At 41.2% G+C, this 22,223-nt stretch overlaps 2 protein-coding genes across 5 annotated transcripts in view; one reads left to right on the forward strand and one right to left on the reverse strand.

The window, feature by feature from the left end:
* The window catches only part of arhgef10la (Rho guanine nucleotide exchange factor (GEF) 10-like a), a 161,842-nt gene that overhangs the window by 127,333 nt on the left and 12,286 nt on the right, over positions 1 to 22,223 (reverse strand). Inside the window, exons 4-12 of one of the 4 annotated variants that reach the window (XM_055183277.2) lie at positions 21,258 to 21,421; positions 19,699 to 19,720; positions 12,075 to 12,238; positions 9,515 to 9,595; positions 9,274 to 9,401; positions 5,585 to 5,668; positions 3,347 to 3,455; positions 2,384 to 2,487; positions 2,038 to 2,115 (exon numbers count right to left, since the gene is read on the reverse strand). In XM_055183277.2, coding sequence (XP_055039252.2) covers positions 2,038 to 2,115; positions 2,384 to 2,487; positions 3,347 to 3,455; positions 5,585 to 5,668; positions 9,274 to 9,401; positions 9,515 to 9,595; positions 12,075 to 12,238; positions 19,699 to 19,720; positions 21,258 to 21,421 — 934 coding nt within the window. Of the gene's footprint in view, positions 1 to 2,037; positions 2,116 to 2,383; positions 2,488 to 3,346; positions 3,456 to 5,584; positions 5,669 to 9,273; positions 9,402 to 9,514; positions 9,596 to 12,074; positions 12,239 to 19,698; positions 19,721 to 21,257; positions 21,422 to 22,223 lie in introns of those variants that run through there. The other 3 variants (XM_055183278.2, XM_055183279.2, XM_055183280.2) reach the window with 3 other exon arrangements.
* Positions 13,523 to 19,589, forward strand: LOC129427080 (uncharacterized). Its single transcript, XM_055183276.2, has 3 exons — positions 13,523 to 13,647; positions 13,723 to 13,778; positions 13,856 to 19,589. Exons 1-3 carry the CDS (start codon positions 13,637 to 13,639, stop codon positions 19,516 to 19,518), a joined length of 5,730 nt encoding a protein of 1,909 aa, XP_055039251.2. The 5' UTR covers positions 13,523 to 13,636; the 3' UTR covers positions 19,519 to 19,589.

Consider the following 22,223-nt stretch of genomic DNA (forward strand, 5'->3'; position numbering starts at 1 on the left):
AGAAAACATTTCCCTGCCAATGGCGCTTTCCTGAAGAGTTTTTACGATAATCTGTAATTCCGCTCTTACCCAATTTATAAAAACTTAAGCAAATTAATTTAATTAATTTTAAACTCTGTATATGTTTTATACGATAATCATTCTGAATCTGATCTCTAACAAAAATGCAATTATTTCAGCTTTTTGCTCAAAATTTGATACTTTTGAAGAAACCCATACTGAAGAGGTTACAAAAAGAGAACAAATTAAGCCAGGATGAAACGTTTTTTTGTTTGTTTGTTTCGTTTGTTTGTTTGAAAGCAGAGGGCCTGGTCTTTTATTTGATATATTATTTGTTTGTTTATATATTTGTAGAAGAAAAAAATCCTGGAAAATTTCCTTTCCAACTTCATTTAGTGAAACTTTTGTGAAAATCAGAAAAAAATGCAGGTGAAAATCTGCCAATGGGGTAAAAATATTGAAATTTTGACTTGTTTTAAGCATAAATTCACTTAAATTGTATATTGTTTTATGTGTTTTGTCTAAAACCTAGACTTATTTTATTAGTTCATTTTTGCTCATCAAGAAAATGCATCTTCATTTAGGAATTTTTAGATATTTCTACTAAAAACAAGACAAAACTACAATTTTTGCACTGCAAACAATGATTTTCAAGAAAAAAAATCTTAGTATTTTTGTCTTGTTTTCAGTAAAAATATCTAAAAATTCTTAAATTAAGATGCTTTTTTGATGAGCAAAACGACCCATCTTGAATTTAGTGTTTAAGAAAAATATTTTTTTATTGCCCCATTGGCAGATTTTTTTGCTTGTTTTATCCACAAATTCACTTAAATTTGATATTTTTGGTCTAAAAGCTAGACTTATTTTCTTGGGTTGTTTTGCTTATCAAGAAAAATCATCTTAATTTAAGAATTTTTAGATATTTTTTACTGAAAACAAGACAAAAATACTAAGAATTTTTTTTGCAGTGTATGTTTTGACTGGATAGCAACCAACACAGAGTGTTAGCAATTAAATAAACACTGAAGGGGGCACGTAAGGGGCGTTATACAACAAAATTTTGAATGAAACCAGGGTTTTATACATTTTAGTTGTTTGTTTACACTACAACTTTTGAATACGTATTTCAAAGGGCACATTTTTTAAAACGACACCTTAAGCGTAACGACACCGGAGTGTAGTTTTTTTTTACGTGTACAAAAATGTACATGCACAGTCCAACGCACAGCCTTGCAATTGTAGTTTATTTGACAGATGTTTAAAGCATGCGCATTGGGACAAAATGCAATACAGCTCTTAAGCTACATATTACATTCTCCTATACGCACATGCGCACTGTATGAAGCATATGGTTACAAAAATCCAGAGGTATGCGTACTATTCTGATGATTAAATTTGCGCACTGTACACGCGCACTGTACACGGTCTCATAATCAGTGATAGCGGTGACGTCATGCACATGTATAAATTCTGTAAAATCTGTAAGCTTGTGCATGTATAACCAAAACAACAATGGCGGCCTACACAACTGTGTTTGTGTTGCTCAAGATACAGAGTTTACAAAATTTCTCTGCTTTATAGTTCAAGTAAAAAACCTACTTCATAAACAAAACAGCTTTTTATATCTTGATGGTTTACATTTATCGCTCCGTAAAAGAAAGCGTACGTGCACAGATGTGTATTTTTCTTTGACAGGGAAACATCGCCATCTGCCGGTCTGGCACACATAATACAGCGTTTTAGTAATTTTCTCGGATCCGATCTTTTTGAAAGCTTTGTTACGTGTACGTAAAATTTTTCAATTTTTACTACACCGTTGTTGTGTAATTGGAGCCTAAATTCACCTTGAGTATTTTATCTACTTTTAAATTTTTGCGACACCTCAAAACATTCTTTTGAAGTATCAAAGGACTGAATTTTAGTTTGATCTTACTGCACTGAAAGAAGAGCAAGTTTTTTACCCCATCAAAAGCTGTTCAACCAATGTACCGTACACAGCTATTACCGGAGCTGACGCACTGGTCTGTAAACCCCTACCTGCAGGATCCGTTTCAGAGAGTCCAGGTAACTCCTTTCACTTTGCACAATGGAGCCTAAAATATGACGGCGAACAATCTGTGAAAGAGAAGAAAGACCTTGTCATTCACAGACAAAATACCAAAGAAAGGCTTTATGGGAAGAATAGCATAGCTGTGTGCATTTGAAAAGAAAAATGGCTTTTGGTCACTTTCCATACATCTATATAATCTGGAATGGAACCCCATTACCAAAATGCTGTTTCCTCAAATGTGTATTTTGGCATTGGCTGTGTGCACACACAGTTTAAATGCATTTTAAATACAGCCCTTCTCATTTTCATTCCAATAAATAGATACGCACGCACCTGCTGGCTGCTAAGTCCATCTGGCATTGGTCCCAGCTGTGCAGGTGGGTGTTTTGCCTCTGAAACCATCACATCCAAATACCCTGTATCTTCCTCAGTGTCATCTGTCATCACAGCACACAAAACACAAGTTCAAATGTTTTATTTATCCTTACAAAGCAAACCAAACATATTCGCTTATTATCCTATTACAATTCAAAAGAGATCACAAACAAAAAGTACATCCAACAGCTTACCGCAGTATAGTACAATCTGTTCTGAGCTACATCCAAACAAGCTTTCACAATGAATTTTACACATTTTTTAGAAATCCAAAGCCTCGAAAGCTTCACACACACTTTTCAAAGCTCTCAAAATAATGACAGAAATGATAACAGTGCCTCTAAGTATAAGGTTTAGCTCTTATACAGAGAGTGCAGAAGAACTCCTCAGCATTCGAAACATAGAACTGGTAACATTTAGAGCATAGTTTCAATAGGCATCTTGCCAGTTTCCATTTCGAAAGGCTAACCTTGTCCCATTTTGCTGAAGTGCATGTATTATGGGGACCGATCCCCAACAATTTCCCCCTTAATTTTCCTGTATATCAACTCTTTCAAACTTTTCTTTCCACTTCAGTATTAAAGAACCAGTTAGATTTATCCTAAAATGTTGGCTGACGTCATCTAATTCACTTTTTCTTTTCCTTTCAACCTCCAGCGGCCTGTTCTCAAAATGTAAGCACTGGGAGGCATTCGACTCCATCTGCTTTTTTCTCTCTTGTCTAAATTTACAGCATGCATCCAACAGCCATCCATTAGGAAGTCCGGCATAACTCAATGAGTCCCCCATTCCTCCGTAAAAGCATTTTGAAACATATAATTGCCTTTTACCTGAACAAGGCTTTTTCTACTAAAGAACAATAGGGGCGGACGCTCAAAAGATGAAAATTTTAAAATAAAATCGGAGACACTTTTTGATTACCCGAGTGGTCCTTTCTATGTAAGAAAGAGACTCTTCTCATCACAGCGATTCTGGTCTTCTCCAGGCCATCTTTCGTTCCACTGCGTGCTGCCCGCATCAGCTGATGAACCTGCACATAAACCACAGGAGATAATGGGCAACCCAGCTGGAATCCCTACATCAACATTTTTGTTTGCAGAAAAAGGTGACCCATCTGAGGCATCCATACTCAAATTTGCCTGCCGATTCAATGCATAGGGATGCATCTCGGTGTGTGTATAACTGTTGCAATGGCCACTAGACTCAGAATGGTGACTAAACTACAATAGATCGATCTATAAACTCTCTTAAAGAATTAGTCCATTTTCTAAAAAAAATCCAGATAATTTACTTACCATCATGTCATCCAAAATGTTGATGTCTTTGTTTAGTCGAGAAAAAATTATGTTTTTTGAAGAAAACATTCCCGGATTTTTCTCGTTTTGATGGACTTTAATGGACCCCACACTTAACAGTTTTAATGCAGTTTGGAATTGCAGTTTCAAAGGACTCTAAACGATCTCAAACGAGGCATAAGAGTCTTATCTAGCGAAACAATTGTCATTTTTGACAAGAAAAATAAAAATATGCACTTTTAAACCTCAACTTCTCGTCTATCTCTGGTCCTGTGATTCGCAATACATCATCACGTCAAGAGGTCACGGATGACATATGCGAAACTACACCCCAGTGTTTACAAGTGTGGAGAAAGAGGACCGTTCCAACGTTGTTGTATGTCCAATGATACAAATTAATGTCTTTGTGTCAGTTTATTGTTTAAAATGGTCCGCAAATGTGCGTTTCATATATGTAACACGTGACCTTTCCACTGCATTACGCAATTATAAGTCGCGCTGGCGCGTCACAAGACCGGAGATAGTTGTGGTTTAAAAGTGCATATTTTTTCTTTTTCTTGTTAAAAATGACAATTGTTTTGCTAGATAAGACCCTTATGCCTCATTTGGGATCGTTTAGAGTCCTTTGAAACAATTTTAAACTGTTACGTGTTGGGGTCCATTAAAGACCATTAAAATGAGAAAAATCCTTTAATGCCTTCCTCAAAAAACACAATTTCCTCTCGACCGAACAAAGAAAAACATCAACATTTTGGATGACATGGTGGTGAGTAAATTATCTGGATTTTTTTTAAGAAAATGGATTAATCCTTTAAAACACTTTGATTTCATTTGCACCAACATAGTACAGTTTTACTCAGTGGCTTTGGAGCATTTCTCAGATCAGAAAAATTGTTTCAAAACACTTTGTTCAACCTCCACATCATCATGTCAGTTTGTTCTGAAAAATGCCCTTATTATTTTGCAAATTTTAAAAATTATACGACAAATGCTCCAAAGCAACTGAGAAAAACCGTTTTGACGTCATTCTGTGCGATTCAATAAAATAACAGACTCCTTCACCTTGCTAAGGCTATTTTAATAGTGAGCACTTCACATAAAATGGTGAAATCTTTAAGACTTTAAAATAAAATGAATGTGACCTTTACATAACAAAAAGGTAAATGTTTCAAACTGTTAGGATTATTATGATTGAACCCTGGGACATAAAAAAGTCTTTCAGAAAGAAAAAGGAAGTATACAGAAACATTTTGTTCACAGGGAATAAACTTGCAACACTGCGCAGCAAAATAAGCGACAATGCTCATCTAAAAGACTTTAACTTTGACAAACAGTCTTGAAAGTGGGACGCTCGTGTTGTGAGAAGCTGATAAAATAAATGCAATATCACATCATCTGTTAATAGCCCCCTACCCTGCTGAAAGAGCAAGCACATGTTGTGTTCGAATGTTCATCCAAACCAGATTTTTACTAGATATTACATCATTTATTAAAAAAACATACACACAAACTGGTCCATATACATGTATAACAAATAAAGATTTGTGAGCTCCAACAGTGAGTTTTATCTATCATTTCATTTATTACATTAACCACCAAGACCTTGTTTTTAGCAAATCATTCAAAAATTAAAGTTGATACCAGCTAAATTTTGCATGACTAACAAGCGTAAAACACTCTGAACCAGCACTGAAATCTTGCTGGTCTAACCTGGCCTTTTCAGCAGGGTAAAGTGAGAAAGAAAGTGAGTAGACTGGTTAGCCTGAGTGTAACCCAGAGCCCAGGTGACTTTGATCGCCCCAATCGAATCTCTGAACTAGAAAACCCCCTGAAACCCATATTTCCTCAATGTGTATAAGTATACCTGATGTCTGCCCCCCAGTCTCATGGTTAGCTCCTTTTTGGTCCTGGCGTAACGTTCTCTCAGTCGGCGCACATCAGGGGAGAACTAGGAATATCGTCACGGCAACAACACAGGCGATGGGCAATAACATGGTAACATGATGGAGGAGAGGGAGGAATGGAGGAGTAAGCATGAGGAAAATATAAGCATGAGTGCATGGTAAATTCAGCAGGCATTTTAGGATCAACCAAAAGGGCATATGCAAGGCACTGAGGGAGTTATAATTCAAAGCATGGGGTGGACAGACGGTGTGTCTCGCTCACTAGTTCCTCATGTCATGAATTAACTGTGAACACAAACTTGAGCACTAGCAAGAGGCATAACACACTGTAATACTGATTATTTCATATACAGCTACATGGTTAAAATGACATTAGTATTAAGAGAATTTTGAAACACTAAGACTAAATCTTATGATCTAAGAAATGTTTAAATTTTGTCTACGTTTAAATGTTTCAAATGACTGTACAGTACAACTGTGCCAACATATTAATTTATTTAATCAGAAAACTAAAACTTTTAAAACAAAAATATTTTTTAAATAGATGACTTGGACCAAATAATGAAGAAACATCAGTAAGAGACAATAATAAACGAATATTACTTTAAAGATGTTTTGAAAGTTGAAATAACAAGCATGCTTACCAATACTCACTGGTTTATAGGGGTTAATTGGGGTCGTTTTCAGAAAGGGAATGTACTGGAACAATTTGACAATGGGACAGTTTTAGAAATGGCGAAGTAAAATCCCGCGAGTAATCTAGAGCGAGTAACGCAAAGCCCCAGGTTTGGTGTAGCATAACAATCGCACTTAAATTTTTTTGTTGAATCAACTCACATGTTCAAGGCCTTTTAATCTACTATTATGTATCTTGACAAGAGATTAATTGTTATATACAATTGTATAGTTGAAAGAATTGAATTTTTAGTTCAAAAACTTAATTTTGTACCAACTCATTAGCGGGAGAGAAGGTTTTTTTAAAGATCAGATGGGGGCCCCATACATAGATTCGCTCTGGGCCCACAAATTTGCTAAATCCTTAACTATGGGTAATATACTTATCCTGCAATAGTTAGCCTGTCTGGAACCGAGCTGACTTAAACCACATCACTGTGTGACACTTGCATTACATGTGAACGGACTCTACGCTAATAGGATTTTGTTTCTCTCTCCTTGTCTCGTCCTCGATCCCGAGGACAATGAGACAAACAGACCCAGTTCTGGTAAATGTGAAGGTTGGAACATCCCTGATTTACTAACCGTTCTTCAACGTGATGCCCAGCTGATGCCTGACCAACGACCACCGGCAGAACCCGTTTAATCTCCTTACTCGTTTACATATATCCCAAGGGTTTTTTTCCCGGCTAAAAAAGTCAGTTTTTGTCTCCTAGGGCGTTTTTCAGCCCGAGAGTCAGCCTTCATTGGCTTAACTTAGCATCCTCTTCTATACGTTACATTAGTAATGTAATATAATGTTGATTCATAGCAGCAGCAAATTCGGCTGTTTATTCTATCGTGTATTATGTTTTCTGTGTTTTTCCCTGCTTCTATTAATGTAAAGCTGCTTTGAAACAATTACCAATTGTGAAAAGCGCTATATAAATAAAATTGCCAACTGCATGGGGCGTGTACAGTCGCGCGACAAAGTTGAGACATTTTTAACTTTATGCTAATTATGAGCAACATTCCGGAGCGACTACCAATGAGAACGAAGCAGGGGAGTTCACTTCATCTGTCTTTAGTCAGTTACTGGAGTGGACGTTACTCATTTGTTTATGACAACCAGATATAGAAAATACTTTTTTGAAAGAGACGAGCGACACACAGCGACAAAGTCGCTTATAATGTTAATGTACCTTCAGGATGTGTAACAGCACTAAATAACCTAGTTTGATCAATACGAGAAACACAACGCATTATAAGAAAAAAATGACACTTTAGGAATTTACGTATCAAGGTTGAAAACATCTTTCTGGACCTACACGCGCAAAACAGTGACGAAATAGCGCGATATTTTTCATCTCTGTCAAGGGTTGCTAAAGATGCCGTAATAGTTTGGAATGTAAATGTTATCAAGGCTCAGAGAAAATCACTTTATTACTTTTGTCCCGCGTCACATTAGCTACAAAAGTGAGTGACACCGAGCGACACGAACTCGCTTGATGGGCGTTCCTTGGCTAGTATCTAAAAGCGGTATCAAAGGTCACTTGTTAAGTTACAAGAACAATGTTTTTGGATTTAAAAGTATTTATTTCTCGATAAAAGTAACAAAATATATGAGATAAAATGCCAAACTTATCAGATATATACAGATATATGCATTTTCCGCCATCTTGAATTATTTTCTTTGACTCAAGCCACTGACCTACATCACGCTGCCCCTTCACTTTAATTGGCAGTCCGCTTGCATAAAATAGCCTTCTTGTCTATTCTGGCCCCACCTTGCCCAGCGCTTGTCGCTGGCAAACGGCCACTCCCATTGAAAATGAATGGTAGCCTGTTGCTCTGTCTCTTGTAGCTAATGTGACTGAGGGGTTACTTTCGCCCCGATTCTCCCCTAAGTTCACATGACTTGTAAATCTGAGTTGATTCAGCTCAAAAAATTTAAGGCAGCAAATAATTTTTTACAGTGTGTAACCTCACCTTCATTTTTAAACCCACAGACTGTGTCTAAAACCTGAAAATGCTACCTTTGTAGGCATTATACAAAGGTAGGTGGGCATCAAGGCACATCTAAATCCATTGTTTGCACAGCATCTTTATTCTTCCCACCAAGCCTGCAAATCTCACCTACAGGATTAAAAATGCCATCTCAAAGGGCAGGGAAGCGCTATAGCTACTACTAAAAAACAGGCATTGCAGTCATTAAATATTTGCTTAGCTATCTCAAAAGCTCCATTGAATTTTTTGCAAGCCTGTCTGAAGCCAGTTTCCTTAAAGGCCTTCATATTGAAACGCTGTCCTTTAAGTCAGCAAAACAGCTGCTTTTGGTTTCGGACACATCCGCAAACTCAATTACTTCATACTGTTGCAAAGTCGATTACTGCTCGTTTGTCTATTACTTTCTCTTTGTTTTGTCTTAACAAGCTTTAGAAAGACAAACATTAATTTCCAATTATAGCAACACTAAAATAGCTGCAGGAAGGACTGGTTGAACTGAGCACCAATCACTTTGCCATTAGACTTAGCAATTTAATTCTTGCTTATCGAGATCCGTCTGGCTGTTGAAATCTACGGAGCCTAATTCAGCAGAGGTAAAGGTGAGTCTGGCCATGGGAAATTGGTTTCTGGGGGACTGCAGCCTGGGCAAAGTGTTTTCTATACCAGTGTGACCTCATGAACGTGTAAGGGCAGATAACGCATTGCACACTGAATTCAAATTGGCAGCAATATAGAGCAGTGGAAAAAGTGTGTCAGTTTGGTAAAGGTTTGCCATGCGCTATCAAACACTGCCCTCTTGTGCTCGGTTTGAAATATCAAAGAAAATTCAGGATCTTACATAAATCACCTAATCATCAGCCTGCAACCTTGGAGGGTTTATGTCTTTTTAAAGACCTTGTGGTTTATCATTATGAGAAATGTATCATTGTGTCTGAACATAAATCAGATGTTTGGCATTAAGCAATTGTAAATGGTCTTTACCACACACCTTACTGCGGGTTGTGGCCCTCTCAGAGTCAGACTGCTCATCATAGCTTTCAAACTCACTGGAGCTCCAGCCATTATTGGGCCCGTGCTGACCTTCCTCTTGCTGAACGTCCTCATAGATCAAGTCAACTGACACACAAAGCAAACAGGTCGGTATATGATAACATGCAAGTACGAAACTGCATGATGCACTCAAAACTGACACTATCTGGCACATAAACTCATACAAGTGCATGGCTGACCTTCTGGAGATAGATCTTCACAGGGGACATCATCATAGATCACCTCTGGACTAGCTGTCTGATGTTCCAACTCAACCTCGGCTTTAAAGCAAAATAAAAAACCGATAGTGAGAAATGTATGTCAAAGAAACTAGATGTGAGTATGGGTGTGTGCACGCATGTATAAAAAGTGGGTGATACCTATCAAGTTTTATGGACCTGTGACACTCCCGTGAAGCAATACAGATAAACTGAGTTCAAAAATGTTACTCTGCCTTTGAAAACCAAGCTCGATTTTTTTGTGATTTCTTGTTTATAAAATCATCCTAAATGATGAAAAGAACCTTCTGTGAAAAATAGCCTCGATATATATAATATTAGCTGAGTAAGGAACAGTGACGGCCGGTGACTTCTTTTTTCGAGGGTGCTCGATGCAAAGGTCGTCACAACATGTAGCCCGTCATGTGTGTGGTTTCTTTTTCAAAATATGTGTTCTGCGTGTCGAGAGATCCTGTGTGCATCATGTGTCTTGTCAAATAAATGTGCCTGCTGCAGACGTGTCTAAAGTGTTTATGATAAAAGAGACACTCGTGTTGCCAGATACTTGCATAATCTCCTGCGTAATCAGAGTTTACTGTTAAGGGAGTGTCTTGCGTGTATTTTGTGAACGTGAGCGTAAACGTTTTTTATTTTGACAAAACACGTGATGCACATGGTTCACATGACGCAACAAACACATATTTTGAAAATGCAAGCAACACACATGACACTCCGAACACTTTTTTTGAATTAGCACCCCTCGGATGAGCAGTCAAATGGGTGATTCTTGCGAAATTAGTCTTATAAGGTGTCCTGAAAATTTTGATAAAAAAGTAAATGTAAAGTAAGAATATCAAAATAAGAAGCATATATTTACAAACATCTCTTCACATACTATTTTGTACATGATTTCAAATGACATCATACAAACCAATTTTGTTGTTTTTTCCACATTTAAGGGGAAAAATTTCATTACCATAACATGTCCATGACTGGATTTGGGTTCTTTGACATGGTAAATTTATAATTAATAAATCTAAAAAATAAAAAACTTCAGTGCACGTTAAACATTTACAGTAAAGAAACATGTGCTATTTGGTGATCATTGGTAAATATAGAGACAATAATAAGGAATATAAATGTATCCCAGAAAAATTTTCTCATCCTCCACAACAATTTTCAATCATTGTTTAAGCCCTCAAGGACATAATCGACTGTGACGGTCAAGATGGCTACCAGGTAAGCAGATCTTATTTTTTCTCTCCAGATAAAAGTTGAAATTTTGTTTGTCATAGTACCTAGACAACTTTTTAGTTCTCATTACCGAAACATGAGTTTGTAAATGCATATATTTATTGTAATATCATGTTGCGGTAATGATAATTTTTTATAATGATAATCTAAAAAATGTAAATAATTCTATAGGAAATATTTTTTAAATCCTCTAAAAATTATGTTTATAGTAAGTTCAGACCTTAATCTTATATGTGCAAATAAAATGGCTTCAAGGGCTTTTTAAAAAAAATCTGACGCTGGACACCTTCTAAGTCTGGATTTCATGAGAATCACCCAAATGCAAAAACGGATGGAAGTGACTATCTGACAATCCGTCAACATATCCGAAAACCAACCGCAATTGCTTTTCCTATCAGATGGAAGATCGGGGTGGTAACAGCCACAATCTTCTCACACCACAAATCTGAGAGACTTGGTTTGGTTTCATGTGAAGTTGTTTATCTGACAGGTGATGGCTAGTTCATAAATGCATTGTTTTTTGTGTTTAATGGCACTGACTAATTTATTGACAAGATTAATAAATCTTAAAAGAGCAAACTCCAACAACCTAAAAACAATAACACAGCTGCAAGTCCGTGTTCATAACATCTTTAATTTATTCCAATACTTCTTTCACAGACATTTCAACAGTTTATTACCATTGTGAGATCCTTTGTGACCATATCTATGAAATCCATGTTAAAGTTTTATAATTTGATCTAAGATTAGGAGCATTAAAGCTCGGTTTCTGTCATTGATTTAAATCTTACACAGTTAATATTAAAGATATCAAGGTTATATTCGCACACAATGTCCTTTACATTATGTAAGATGATTTAACAAACCACAAAAAATGTCTTTAGCTGGGTTTTATAGGAAGGGTCATATATTATTAAAACCTTAACAGTCTATCGATTAGAAACAACAAAGCAAGCATAAAAAAAGTGGCATCAGCACATCTCAATACGTATACTTTTAGGGGTGGTTTCCCGGACAGGGTTTAAATTAATCCAGGACTAGGCCTTAGTTATATTAGGACACTGAAGTGGTTTTACAAACATACGTTACAAAAACAAAACTGGTGTGCATCTTGAAACAAACAAAACAATGGCACTGATATATGTTCAGATAAAATGTTTTTAAATGATGGCAGCTCAAACATGCAATTTAGTCTGTGACTAGGATAAACCCTGTCTGGGAAACTGCCCCTTAGTGTTACATGTTTAAAAAAACGATAGCTACAATACATTAAAAAAAATTCTCTTACCTTTTTCATGTTGGACTGGGCTGTGTTTAGTTTCCTCAATTTCTGGACTAGGTTTAAGAGTGCATGTCTGCTTCTCTGCCTTTACCCGAGTGCATGCCTCGTCTTCCTCTTTTAAGCTCTCTGATGCATCCAAGTTTGTGGCAGCTTGATCTATAGATGATTCCCTAAATGCAGAGCCATATTATTGCTGACTCCTCAAGGGTATAAATGTATTCAGATCAGCATTCTTTAGACTTAGAGATGTGGGTGGGAGGAGTTTAGATGCCATTAGCCCCACATACTGAGTATAACAAAAACTACTTGTGTTTGACTATGAGTGGCACAGTGTTTCATGCAGAGCTTATTAGAATAAAAATGAAATGGAAATCTGGTCAAATATTACAGTTTAAGTACTGAGAGAGTTTTTTAAAGATTCAATAACTGTACATTCAACACAGCAGGAGTTGATATACTGTATGTGAATTTCATTAATAATCCTTCTGGGAAGCATGCATTTAACATGATCTACACTATGTGATACAGTATATTTTAAATTTCATATTAATCACATGAGCTTCTGATTGCTAAAGAAAAAAGTGAATGCAGGGCCTGTGCAATTCTTCTGACTACAGTACAGATACCTGGTTAAGGTGGGGGGACTGTTTTTCATGGGCTATGTTCATCTGTTTCTACCCTTGGCTATTCTGAGCATGTTGCTCTACTGAACTATCCAAATAAAGGCATAAGCCCCTAATTATAACTTTTAAAAAACATGCCTTTATTTACTAGCAAACATAAACAAAACAAAAAAACATTTATTTGACAAAAAAGAGACTATAATCTCAATATGATTTCCCTTGGTATAATAGACCACTGATTCATCTCTTTAGTCCCCCAAATCAGACCTTGGATTAAATATTTGGTAAACGTGTAGCACATTAGTGTAAAGAATGCTGACACACACTTCTTTAGTGAAAAAGATTATTGATAAGTCCAGTCTGCAGAAGAATTGACACCTTCATTGTGGAAACATCTATTCAGCAGAATTCAGTGGTAGGAGAACCTAGAGAGGGTCTCAAATATAACACAACTCTCATCACAGGAAAGCTCACAGGAATAGTCCAGACAGGTTTTTCTAATGGCATGTGTTTCCACACAACATATCTGAACTAAACTGCAGTTCACCAATGAGGCCAGAAGGCTAATAAACCAACATTATCTATGAACTTTGCTCTAGTTTCTAAAAAATTTTGAATTAAAATTTACAAAATATGTTTTTTATATTTAAGAAATGCAAACAGCATGCATGTTGTGGTTGATCTAATATATCCCAAGCTATAAAAAATAAATGGCATCAAACAAATAAGAGTGACACCTGAACTTAATTATGGTTACCATGACAACTGATTGTTGTAAGGGGGTGCTCATTTAACTACTTGTGACTGGTAATTACATGCACTATAAAATACCAATTCAGTAAAACAAACATGTGCTTGGGAAGCTTTTCTTTCTGCTTTGTATTTGTGTGCTGAAGCAGTGCTGTGCTGGTAATGTAGCTTTGGCTAGACATTGACAATACCATAATGATGTTAAGGTAAGCTAATTAAAAATGTTAGGCTTTTTGGTGAGTCCTGATCACATTTGTTTAATGTATCTTTAATTTTTGCAGCTTTTTGTTAGCTTTCCAGCTAATAAGTCTTGTTGTTTGTGCAAGTATTGGAAATGGTAAGTGTTTATCCAGTCTTAACTATTTGTGGAATTATTCGTTTATTGATGTTAATGTTTGTTTTTCTTTTTTGAAGTCCCTGGATATAGCTCTATCGACAATGGTGGATATCCTGGATATTATACTCCTGACCTTGCCTCTGGAGACTTGACCAAGAATTTTGTGCGTAGCATTAAAGGTGCAAATGGTGCTGGAAGCTCCCTTCCTCAAACTGGTTCCTCAGGATCTGGCCAAGTCACAAGTGGTTCTAATGCTGATACTAGAGGTCTACAAGGTTCTCAGGCTTCTGCTGGAAGTGGTTTTGTTTATGGTGCTGTGGCTAATGCAGGTGTCTCAGGCTATGGCTCAAGTCAGTCTTCTACTGTTCAAGGCTCTGATCCTGTGCGTTCCTTTGTGATGTCGTTACAGCGCCCCAATGAGTCTGCTAAGCCACAACAACTCTCTTATCTAGCCCTTCTGCAGACCCGGAACAACACTATGGTCTCTCCTACCAACCAGCAACTTGTGCCGTCTAGCCAGGCCCAGCCCCCAAAAGGCAGTCGTTTGCAAACTGGTTCCAGGCTGTTTTCAGGTATTAAGCCAAGCCATGGCAGCTCTTTCTTTAAGCCTTTACATTTTAAAAATGTGTCTGTATCAAAGCTACGCTACCCTAGTGGCCAGTCTGTCCACCAGCCTAGTAGCCAACAACTAGCACAAGCCAGTGTTGGCACTCTATCCCAGCCCATCCCTGCACAAGCTGGCTATGAGACCAAGCCTGTAGCCCAGCCCAGTGACCAGCAAGCAGCTCAAGCTAGCTATCTGTTAGTTGCCCACCCCAGCAGCCAGCAACCAATCCATGCTGCTTTCCAATTCAGTGGCCAACAACCAGCTCAAGCTAGCGGTCCATTAGTGGCCCAGCTCAGTTTCCAGCAGCCAGCACAAGGAGGTCTCCAGGCAGGGGCACAAACCAGCAGCCAGCAACCAGCTCAAACTAGTTATCTGTTAGTTGCCCACCCCAGCAGCGAGCAACCAAACCTACCAGCCCAAGATGTTCTCCAGTCTGGAGCTCAGCCCAGTGGCCAGCAACCAGCTCAAGCTGCTTTCCAATCTGTGGCTCATCCCAGTGGTCAGCAACCAGGTCAAGCTAGCAATCCATTAGTGGCCCAGCTCAGTTTCCAGCAACCAGACCATCCAGCCCAAGATGTTCTCCAGTCTGGAGCCCAGCACAGTGGCCAGCCACCCGCTCAAGCTGTTCTCCAGGCAGAGGCACAGACCAGCAGCCAACATCCGGCTCAAGCTGGCTATCTGTTCCTTGCACATCCCAGCAGCCAGCAACCAGACCATCCAGCCCAAGCTGTTCTCCAGTCTGTGGCTCATCCCAGTGCCCAGCAACCAGCTCAAGCTAGCAATCCATTAGTGGCTCAGCACAGTTTCCAGCAACCAGACCATCCAGCCCAAGCTGTTCTCCAGTCTGTGGCTCATCCCAGTGGACAGAAACCAGATCACGCTAGCAATCCATTAGTGGCTCAGCACAGTTTCCAGCAACCAGGCCATCCAGCCCAAGCTGTTCTCCAGTCTGTGGCTCATCCCAGTGGCCAGCAACCAGCTCAAGCTAGCAATCCATTAGTAGCCCAGCTCAGTTTCCAGCAGCCAACCCAAGCAGGTCTCCAGGCAGGGGCACACACCAGCAGCCAGCAAGCAGCTCAAGCTGGTTATCTCTTCCTTGCACACCACAGTAACCTGCAACCAGACCATCCAGCCCAAGCTGTTCTCCAGCCTGTGGCCCAGCCCAGTGGCCAGCAACCAGCTCCAGCTGTTTTCCAATCTGTGGCTGATCCCAGTGGCCAGCAACTAGCTCAAGCTAGCAATTCATTAGTGGCCCAGCTCAGTTTCCAGCAACCAGATCATCCAGCCCAAGCTGTTATCCAGGCAGAGGCACAGAGCAGCAGCCAGCAGCCAGCTCAAGCTAGCTATTTGTCCCTTGCACACCCCAGCAGCCAGCAACCAGACCATCCAGCCCAAGCTGTTCTCCAGTCTGTGGCCCAGCCCAGTGGCCAGCAACCAGCACAAGCTGTTTTCCAATCTGTGGCTCATCCCAGTGGCCAGCAACCAGCTCAAGCTAACAATCCATTAGTGGCTCAGCTCAGTTTCCAGCAGTCAGCCCAAGGTGCTCTCCAGTCACTTCCCCTGCCCAACAGCCAGCAACCAGCCCAGGCTGTGGCCCAGCCCAGTAACCCACCCCAGCAGTCAGAAACCTGCCAGAAACTTGTGCAGTCCAGCCAAGCCAGTAGCCAGCCCCAGAGAGGTAGTAATTTGCACACAGGTTCCAGGGTATTTTCAGGTACTAGGCCGGCCCATGGCAGCTTTTTCTTTAAGCCTTTACATATTAAAAATGTGTCTGTATCGCAGCCCAGCTATCCAAGTGGCCAATCTGTACCCCAGCCTAGCAGCCAACAACCATCACAAGCTAACTATCCATTAGTGGCCCAGCTTGGTCTCCAACAGCCAGCCCAAGCTGCTCTTCAGCCTGTCTCCCAGCCTAGCAGCCTACAACCAGCTCAAGCTAGCGCTACGTTAGTGGCCCAGCACAGCAGCCAACAACCAGCCCAAACTGCTCTCCAGCCTGTGTCCCAGCCCGGGGGCCAACAACCAGCTCAGGATAGCAATCTATTAGCAACTCATTTAAGTTTCCTACAGCCAGCTCTAGCTGCGGTCCAGCATGTTGCCCAGCACAGTATCCATCAAGCAGCTCAAGCTGCTTTTCAGCCTGTGGCCCAGCCCAGCAGCCAACAACCAGCTCAAGCTAGCAATCTATTAGCAGCCCAACTCGGTTTACAACAGCCAGCCCAAGCTGCTCTCCAGTCTGTGCCCCTGCCTAGCAGCCAACAGCCAGCTCAAGCTGCTCTTCAGCCTGTGGCCCAGCCCAGTGGCCAACAGCCAGCCCTAGCTGCGCTCCAGCATGTAGCGCAGCCCAGTGACCAGCAAGCAGCTCAAGCTAGCAATCTAATAGCGGCCCAACTCAGTTTTCAACAGCCGGGCCAAGCTGCTCTCCAGTCTGTGGCCCAGCATAGCAGCCAACAGCCAGCTCAAGCTGCTCTTCAGCCTGTGGCCCAGCCCAGTGGCCAACAACCAGCCCAAGCTGCTCCACAGTCTAGCAGCCCAGCCAAACATCCAGCAACCAGTCAGAAACTTGTGCAGTCTAGCCAAGCCAGTGGCCAGCCTCAGAGAGGTATTCGTTTGCACACTGGTTCCAGTGTGTTTTTAGGTACTAGGCCAGCCCGTGGCAGCTTTTTCTTTAAGCCTTTACATGTTAAAAATGTGTCTGTATCACAGCCCAGCTATCCAAGTGGCCAGTCTGTACCCCAGCCTAGCAGCCAACAACCATCACAAGCTAACTATCCATTAGTGGCCCAACCTGGTTTCCAACAGCCAGCCCAAGCTGCTCTTCAGCCTGTCTCCCAGCCTAGCAGCCTACAACCAGCTCAAGCTAGCGCTACGTTAGTGGCCCAGCACAGCAGCCAACAACCAGCCCAAACTGCTCTCCAGCCTGTGTCCCAGCCCGGTGGCCAACAAGCATCTCAGGTTAGCAATTTATTAGCAACTCAGTTAAGTTTCCAACAGCCAGCCCTAGCTGCGCTCCAGCATGTAGCCCAGCCCAGCAGCCAACAACCAGCTCAAGCTAGCAATCTATTAGCGGCCCAACTCGGTTTTCAACAGCTAGGCCAAGCTGCTCTCCAGTCTGTGCCCCTGCCTAGCAGCCAACAGCCAGCTCAAGCTGCTCTTCAGCCTGTGGCCCAGCCCAGTGGCCATCAACCAGCCCTAGCTGCGCTCCAGCATGTAGCCCAGCCTAGTGACCAGCAAGCAGCTCAAGCTAGCAATCTATTAGCGGCCCAACTCAGTTTTCAACAGCCAGGCCAAGCTACTCTCCAGTCTGTGCCCCTGCCTAGCAGCCAACAGCCAGCTCAAGCTGCTCTTCAGCCTGTGGCCCAGCCCAGTGGCCAACAACCAGCCCAAGCTGCTCCACAGTCTAGCCCAGCCAAACATCCAGCAACCAGTCAGAAACTTGTGCAGTCTAGCCAAGCCAGTGGCCAGCCCCAGAGAGGTAGTCGTTTGCACACTGGTTCCAGTGTGTTTTTAGGTACTAGGCCAGCCCATGGCAGCTTTTTCTTTAAGCCTTTACATGTTAAAAATGTGTCTGTATCACAGCCCAGCAACCCAATTGGCCAATCTGTCCCCCAGCCCAGCAGCCAACAGCCAGGCCAAGCTGCTCTACAGCCTGTGGCCCAGCCCAGTGGCCAGCAACCAGCTCAAGCCATATATCCTTTAGTTGCCCAGCCCAGCAGCCAACAACCAGCCCAAGCCACTCTTCAGCCTGTGCCCCTGCCCAGCAGCCAACAACCAGCACAAACCGTTTTGCAGTCAGTGGCCCTGCCCAGTGGCCAGAAATCAGCACAAGCAAACTACCCATCTTTGGACCAGCCAAGTGTCCAACAACAAACACAAGGCACATACCAGTTTGTTGGCCAGCCCCAAGGACAAGTCTTTCAGATTGGCTCAAAATTTTATTCTTGTCAGGAGGTTGCACAGCCTAGTAACCAGTTTGTGGCCCAACCAGGACAGTCCCAATATCAGCCTCCATCTATGCTTGCTCCATCCCTGGCTGAGCGCAGCACTGGCTCTCTGGTGCAAACCAGCTACCAGGCCCCAGTCAAAACTACTCAATCCCAATCTGTATTATCCAGCCTCCTGCTTGCTCCTGCACAGTTACAATCAAGGTTCCAGTCTATGTCCAAACCTGCACAAAGTAGCTCCGGCACTGCAGGTAGACCTGAACCGTCCAGTCTGCAGTCTTTTGCCCAACCAGGACAATCTGGTTATGTACAGTCCATATTGCAGCCTGGAGACCAGCCTTTAAGGCAGCTGACATGGTCCACATATCAACTAACCCAGCCTGGACAAGAACAGCCCAGCTCTTATCCCCCAGCTAAGGTAATGCAGTCAAGCTACCAGTCTTTGGCCCAGCCCAGTGTTTTGCAACCTGCCCCAGGCAGCTACCAGTATGTGGCACAGCCCAGCAGATGGCAAACTATCAACCCATCAGCACAGGCCAGATACCAGTCTGTGGCCCAGCCTAGTGGCCAACTAGTTCCAGGCAGCTTCCAGTCTGTGGTACAGCCCAGTATCCAGCAATTGACACCAAGTGCTTATCAGTCTGTGTCTTGGCTTAGTAGCCAGCAACCAACACCAGGTAGCTACCAGTTGGGCAACAGACTTGGTGGCCTACAACCAGCCAACCACCAGCCTGTGGCACAGCCCAGCATCCAACAATCAGCACCAGGGAATTACCAATCCATGGCCTGGCCCAGCAGACCGCAAGCTGGCTACCAGTCAGCACCAGGCAGTTACCAATCTGTGGCACAGCTCATTAGCCAAAAACTAACACCAGAAAGATACCAGACTGTTGCCCAGCCCAGTGGCCAGCAACCAGCACAAACCAGTTATCAGTCTGTGGCACAGACCAGTGGCCAACAATCAGGGCCAGGCAAATACCAGTCTATGGCTCAGCCCAGCTTCCAGTCAGCACAGGCCAGATACCAGTTTCAATCAGGTCTGTCTTCAAGCTTTGATTCTTTGTTAGCCAAACCAGGTCTTGTGTATCCAAAACCACTGCTTTATCAGGCCGGCCCTCAAGATTTTCCTAAGCCTGCTCAAAGCAACCAGAGGTTATCTCAGAGTATGTTTACTTCAGTCAAGAGTTAAGTCTTGCTGTTGATCTTTATTAATGTTTGCTTTTCTACTTTTGAAATCAAATAAATCCCTTTCAAATGAAATGTTCTTGTATTTTTGGTTCTTGTTCTACTGGGACTATTGATGTTTTTAAATATGGGCACCTAGCACTTAATTGGCTATAGTTAAGTGGTAGTGGAGATTGATGCTTACCTTTCTTTGTTGCTTGGCTCAACTGCAAAAACAAAGTGGTTTAAAAATTGAGCCTTTGCACACATTGAAAATGTTAGTTACTTACATACTATGTCTAGAGTTCAGTAGCATTGTCCTGAGGAATACCTATAATCTCATGTTGTATAAACATGTTTACTTATGGATGTGACTTTTTGCTGGTATGTAATGGACTTGTCTTTAAACCTGTAGATCAAAAAACCAACCACAATTTTCTTATCAGATCAGGGTGGTAACTGCCACAATATTTTCAAACCACAAATCTGAGTTGGTTGGTCTCATGTGAAGCTGTTTCTGACTAGTGATGGCCAGATCATAAATGCATTTTGTTTAATGGCACTGACAACATTAATCTTCAAGCAAGCTCCAACTTATACAAAGCTCTTATCAGAAACATGAAGGGGATTCCAATATCAAAAAGTTTTAGCTTGTAACGGAGTTTCTGCACACGTCACCAAGACTGTTCATATCATTAATTATTCCAATACTTCTCTCAAAAACTTCAACAGTACTATTGATATCCATTGTGACCCTATCTGTTAAATCATGCTAAAGTCTAATGATCTGTTAGGGAGCAGTCAAGTTCAATGTTAGTCATTGATTTCAATCTTTGACATTCTATTTTAAAGATCAAGGGTATATTCTTACAGAATGTCCTTTATCTTGTGTAGGATGATTTAACAATCCACAAAAACAACATTAGCTAGGTTTTATGAGAAGGGTCTTGCTAAAACGGAAACATTCTCTCATTTAGAAACAAGCAAGCATGAAAGAAGTGGCGTACAGCTCGTTTGGTCTATTTGATATGTATGCTTTTAGGGGTGGTTTCCCAGACAGTTAATCCAGAACTAGGCCTTGGTTATATTAAACATTTTAGTTTTTACAAACATGCCTTAAAAAAACAATACTGGTGTGCATCTTGAGACAAATGGCACTGATATTTAAATCAGTCGTTATACAGTGTTTAAAACATGTATTTTAGTCTGGGACTAGGATAAACCCTGTCTGGGAAACCGCCTCTTAGTGTTACATGTTAAAGGGACACAAGGCAGCATTTTTATGTTAATAAATCATCTTCGTAGGTCGGTATATGGTTAAATGACTCATTACCGGACGAATGAAGTCTCTCTCGCCCGCCCCTACTGTCTGTAGGAAGAATACCCCACTTGCAACTTCGCTGTATCCGACCTGGTGTCCTTCAGTCTCGCAAAGTCTCAGATATCGCGAGAAGCAGTATCACTTTACAGCAAACAACACAGAGGCAGGCAAGCTAAACACGGCTAGTGATTGTTGCAAATGGCAGAGCCGGGGAAGACGCATCGACAACCCTTGACGGAAGGGAAACCTAACTGGATTGGAAATAAGCTGATAAACTTGGTTCCGAGGGGGGAGGGACAACAGTTTGTTTTTACGACAGTGTGTTTGAAAGCATTTACTTTCAGACACAAGGGGGAGCTCGTAGAGAAATATTACGCAGACTTGCCTGGTTTCCCTTTAAAAAATAAACGATAGCTGCAATACATTAATGTTTTGTCCCTTACCTTCATCATGTTGGACTGAGCTGTGTGTAGCTTCCTCAACTTCTGCATTAGGTTTAAGAGTGCATGTCTGCCTCTCTGTTTTCACTTGAGTGCATGCCTGGTCTACCTCTTTTAAGCTCTCTGATGGATCCAAGTTTGTGGCAGCTTGATCTATAGAAGATTCCCTAAATACATAGCCATATTATTGTTAATTTCTCAGGGGTATAAGTGTATTCATATCAGCATTCTTTAGACTTATGCCGAGTTCAGACTGAACGATTTTAACCCTGATTTTGACTTGCCGACAGGTTTTGAGAAATTGACAACAAATGCCTGAAATCACAGGCAAATCGGTGCTCATTTAGGCAAGTAACAATCAAACAGTGAACTATCAAAGACGCAAACTGAGAGAATCGCTGACAAGTCGCCGACACCTGTAAGATATCTGGCATGCTACCTGTCTGTGATTCAAAATAATGCAGTGTAAAATGTGTTCTGACCGAAAATAACATCGGGGATGACCTACAGTCAATGAGAGAGCAACATACAGGATATCTGAAAGTTCGAGGAGGAGTGTCCCCAAACATTTCATCCTTCATATTCTTCTTTTCATGTGACCATGTGTGCGCTTGGTTGTGAGTTTGCAGACCAGGACGAAGTTGTCAGCGAGCCTTCCTATAGTAAAGTCATGCAGTGTGAAACTCCCCTGATTCGATTACTTTGAAAATTGCGCAGCCTGAGTTCTGCTTTAGAGATTTGGGTGAAAGGAGTTTAAATGCCATTAGCCCAACATGAGTACAGTACAGTTCAGATGTGTTTTACTATGAGTGGTACAGTGTTTCATGCAGAGTTTATTAGAATAGAAATGAAATGGAAATAGGGTCCAAAATTACAGTGAAAGTATTGAGAGCAATGTTTTTCAAGATTTAATGAATGTATACATTGAAAGAATTAAGAGTTGATTTATGTGATAGAATAAAAATCCTT

This window comes from Misgurnus anguillicaudatus, chromosome 14, assembly GCF_027580225.2.
Source record: "Misgurnus anguillicaudatus chromosome 14, ASM2758022v2, whole genome shotgun sequence".
NCBI classification, from domain to species: domain Eukaryota; kingdom Metazoa; phylum Chordata; class Actinopteri; order Cypriniformes; family Cobitidae; genus Misgurnus; species Misgurnus anguillicaudatus.

Coding starts and splice junctions, on each gene's coding strand:
- LOC129427080 (XM_055183276.2), top strand. Junction 13,779..13,855: donor TTGTGCAAGTATTGGAAATG/GTAAGTGTTTAT, acceptor TCTTTTTTGAAG/TCCCTGGATATAGCTCTATC.